Source organism: Suricata suricatta, chromosome X, assembly GCF_006229205.1.
Source record: "Suricata suricatta isolate VVHF042 chromosome X, meerkat_22Aug2017_6uvM2_HiC, whole genome shotgun sequence".
Classification (NCBI taxonomy): domain Eukaryota; kingdom Metazoa; phylum Chordata; class Mammalia; order Carnivora; family Herpestidae; genus Suricata; species Suricata suricatta.
Window position 1 is genome coordinate 82,793,384 of NC_043717.1, and position 2,583 is coordinate 82,795,966.

Sequence of the window (2,583 nt, forward strand, 5' to 3'; positions counted from 1 at the left end):
TTTCAGAAAACAAATAAGCCTCCAACGAAGCCAGATACATCTCTGGCCGTCAGTGAGTTTCAGACGTGTGTATCCAGCAGCAGGAGTCTCCCAGTCTCCTTCCTTCTGTCTAGTACATTACAGCAGCTTCTCAGCGCCTATGAAAGCGACACCTCTAAAACCGGTCAAAGCTGCCTAACAAGCCTGAAGGGCTCATCCCCGCTTTTGAGGGCATTTAATCAACTTCCGTTGCCCCCAAAATGCTGGGAGGGCATTTTGCAGTTGCCGTTAAGGTCCCAAAGCGCAAGAAGGATTTAATGGGAGACAAGTTCTCTGTTGCTTGCTGGAAATTGGAAGTAGGCCACATGGCAAGGGATGTGGGTGACCTCTAGGAGCTGAGAATGGTCACTGCCTGGCAGCCAGTAAGCAAATGGGGGCCTCAGTCCAACAACCGAAAAGAACTGAACTTGGCCAACAAGCTTGGGATACTTTGCTGAGTAGCAAAAGAAAAGTCATGCGCTCACTTTTGTAGATTACATATGCGTGTGTTAGATTGCAAGTTACTATATGAGAGGAAAAGGAGAGTTGTAACTTATTTTTGTACCCACTTCCCACCACAGTCACGATGCGACACTATTGGGGAGATTTGTCTTACGTCCTGATGTGTTGCAGTCAGTGGGAGCTATAAATCCTTGTCTATAAACGCAGCAGCTAGAATCACTAGCATTGCCAAGTGTCCCCTGCCTCCCGCCTTAGAAACCAAGTTCTGCACATCTGACATCTTATGGACATCTTGGCTTGGATGTCTCGGATGTCTCACCAGTCCCAGGAACTCAGGAAGTCCCCAAATTTTCTCTCCCCAAACTGCCCCTCCCCACTCTGTTCCCCCAATTTTGTTCATGGCACCTGCAACCCCCCAGTTATCTTGGGGCTGAGAACTCCAACCATTGTTGACTCCTTCCTCTCTCTTGCCTCCAAGTTCAATCTGTTGCCGGGTCCTCTCCAGTCATCCCCTCCTCTCCATTTTTGTTGTCACTGCCTAGTTCAGCATTCCTCACCTTGACTCCTTCCAATGTCTCTTAGCTGCTCTCCTGGGACTAGTCTCTGACTAGCTCAGCTCTAATTATTCTCAGCCACCTTCCAAAGAACCCATTAGCTTGGCATTCAAAGCTCTCCGTGATTGAACACAAACGTACCTCTCTCATATTTTCACGAATTCGTAAATGAGTGTTTTGCTGACCTTCTGAGTTACTTTGAGTTGACCTTAACAAATTATTCTTTAAAACTGTTATTGCTTTTGCAGGTTCCACATACTAACCTGTGACTCTTCTCTGCAACCTGCAACTTTTTCACCTGCGTCTTACCGTTACTTTCACTTCAGACTCTCTGCCCTTCCAATTCTCCGCAGTCGGATATTCTCATACCTTGGACTCTTCTGAATATATAGTAGCCGCTTGGCTTGTTGACGTGCCAGGGAAAATGTGGTTCCAGAGCCAAATTGTGAGTGCCCAGAGCTAAAACCTCACTCTGCTTGCCTTAGGCTCTCATTCCCTCCCCCTGCAGGACACACACCACCATTTTATTCTGCTTTGTGTGTGTGGGGGGGGGTGTGATCACGGGCCTAAACGTGGGGACCCGCATGCCACACGTTCCTCTCCTAGACAAGGGACCCACAGCTCCCCCTTTTAGATTCGGGGCCGGTTTATCCTTTTGATTTTCAGTGATTTTAAGCAGTCCCACAGCCCCCCCCCCCCCCCGCGTCTCCCATGTCCCCAGAGGGTCTACACCCTAGATCTCCCGCTTCTCAAGAACTAGATTTGCCTCCACCCACTCAGTCCTCCTTTCTACTTAGGGACTTCCGCCCTTCTCTCCACCCGCCCGCCAGCCACAGTAATACAGTATTGTAACACTTTACTGTAACAAGTAATACTGTACTGTAATAAGTAGTATTGTAACAAGTGATCTTCTCTGAAAAGGAAAAAAAAAAGAAAGAAAGAAAGAAAAGGGGGGGGGAGCAGAAAAAAGGCTTCCCGGGGTTCGTCTCAGGCTGGGCAGGTGGAGACGGACCCCATTCCGCCACGAATTCCTAGTGAATTACTGGCTTCCGCGCGGCCGGCAGCCCGCCTCTCAGCCCGGCTCTCAGCCCGGCTCGAGCCCGGCGCTCCCCGCCTCCCGCTGGGGTTTAATGACCTAAGCAACTTTCCTCGCCACCCCCCCTCCCCGCCCCGTGTTGGTACGGCCTGTCCGGCGTTCGGCGTTCCACACCCCCCCTCTCCTTCCAGGTTGGTTCAGCCCCCGTCTACTCCGGGGTGGTGCTTAGCCGGCGCCAGATCGACCCTCGACTTCGGAGGGGCAGCGCTGTGCCTCTGGGCGCTTCCTCAGCGGCCGCTTCGGCTCCTTCCGCCCCGTCGACCTCTTCAGCCCCCGCCGGGACCCGAGACGTCGGTGTATGCACCACCCTTGACCTCGCTAGAGCTATGTCCACCCCGGCTCGGCGGCGCCTCATGAGGGACTTCAAGAGGTACAGCGACCGTGAGGGCGCGCCGCGGCCGGGGGCTGCCGGGCGGGGCGCAGGGCGGGTCCCGAGGCGGGCCGGCTGTGGTA

The 2,583-nt window shown here is 53.1% G+C and overlaps 1 protein-coding gene across 1 annotated transcript in view; it reads left to right on the forward strand.

The window, feature by feature from the left end:
* The first annotated feature begins 2,260 nt into the window (after positions 1-2,260).
* UBE2A (ubiquitin conjugating enzyme E2 A) overlaps positions 2,261-2,583 on the forward strand; it is an 8,737-nt gene continuing 8,414 nt past the window's right edge. Inside the window, exon 1 of the mRNA XM_029930585.1 lies at positions 2,261-2,500. Coding sequence (XP_029786445.1) covers positions 2,457-2,500 — 44 coding nt within the window. The 5' untranslated portion in view covers positions 2,261-2,456. The remainder of the gene's footprint in view (positions 2,501-2,583) is intronic.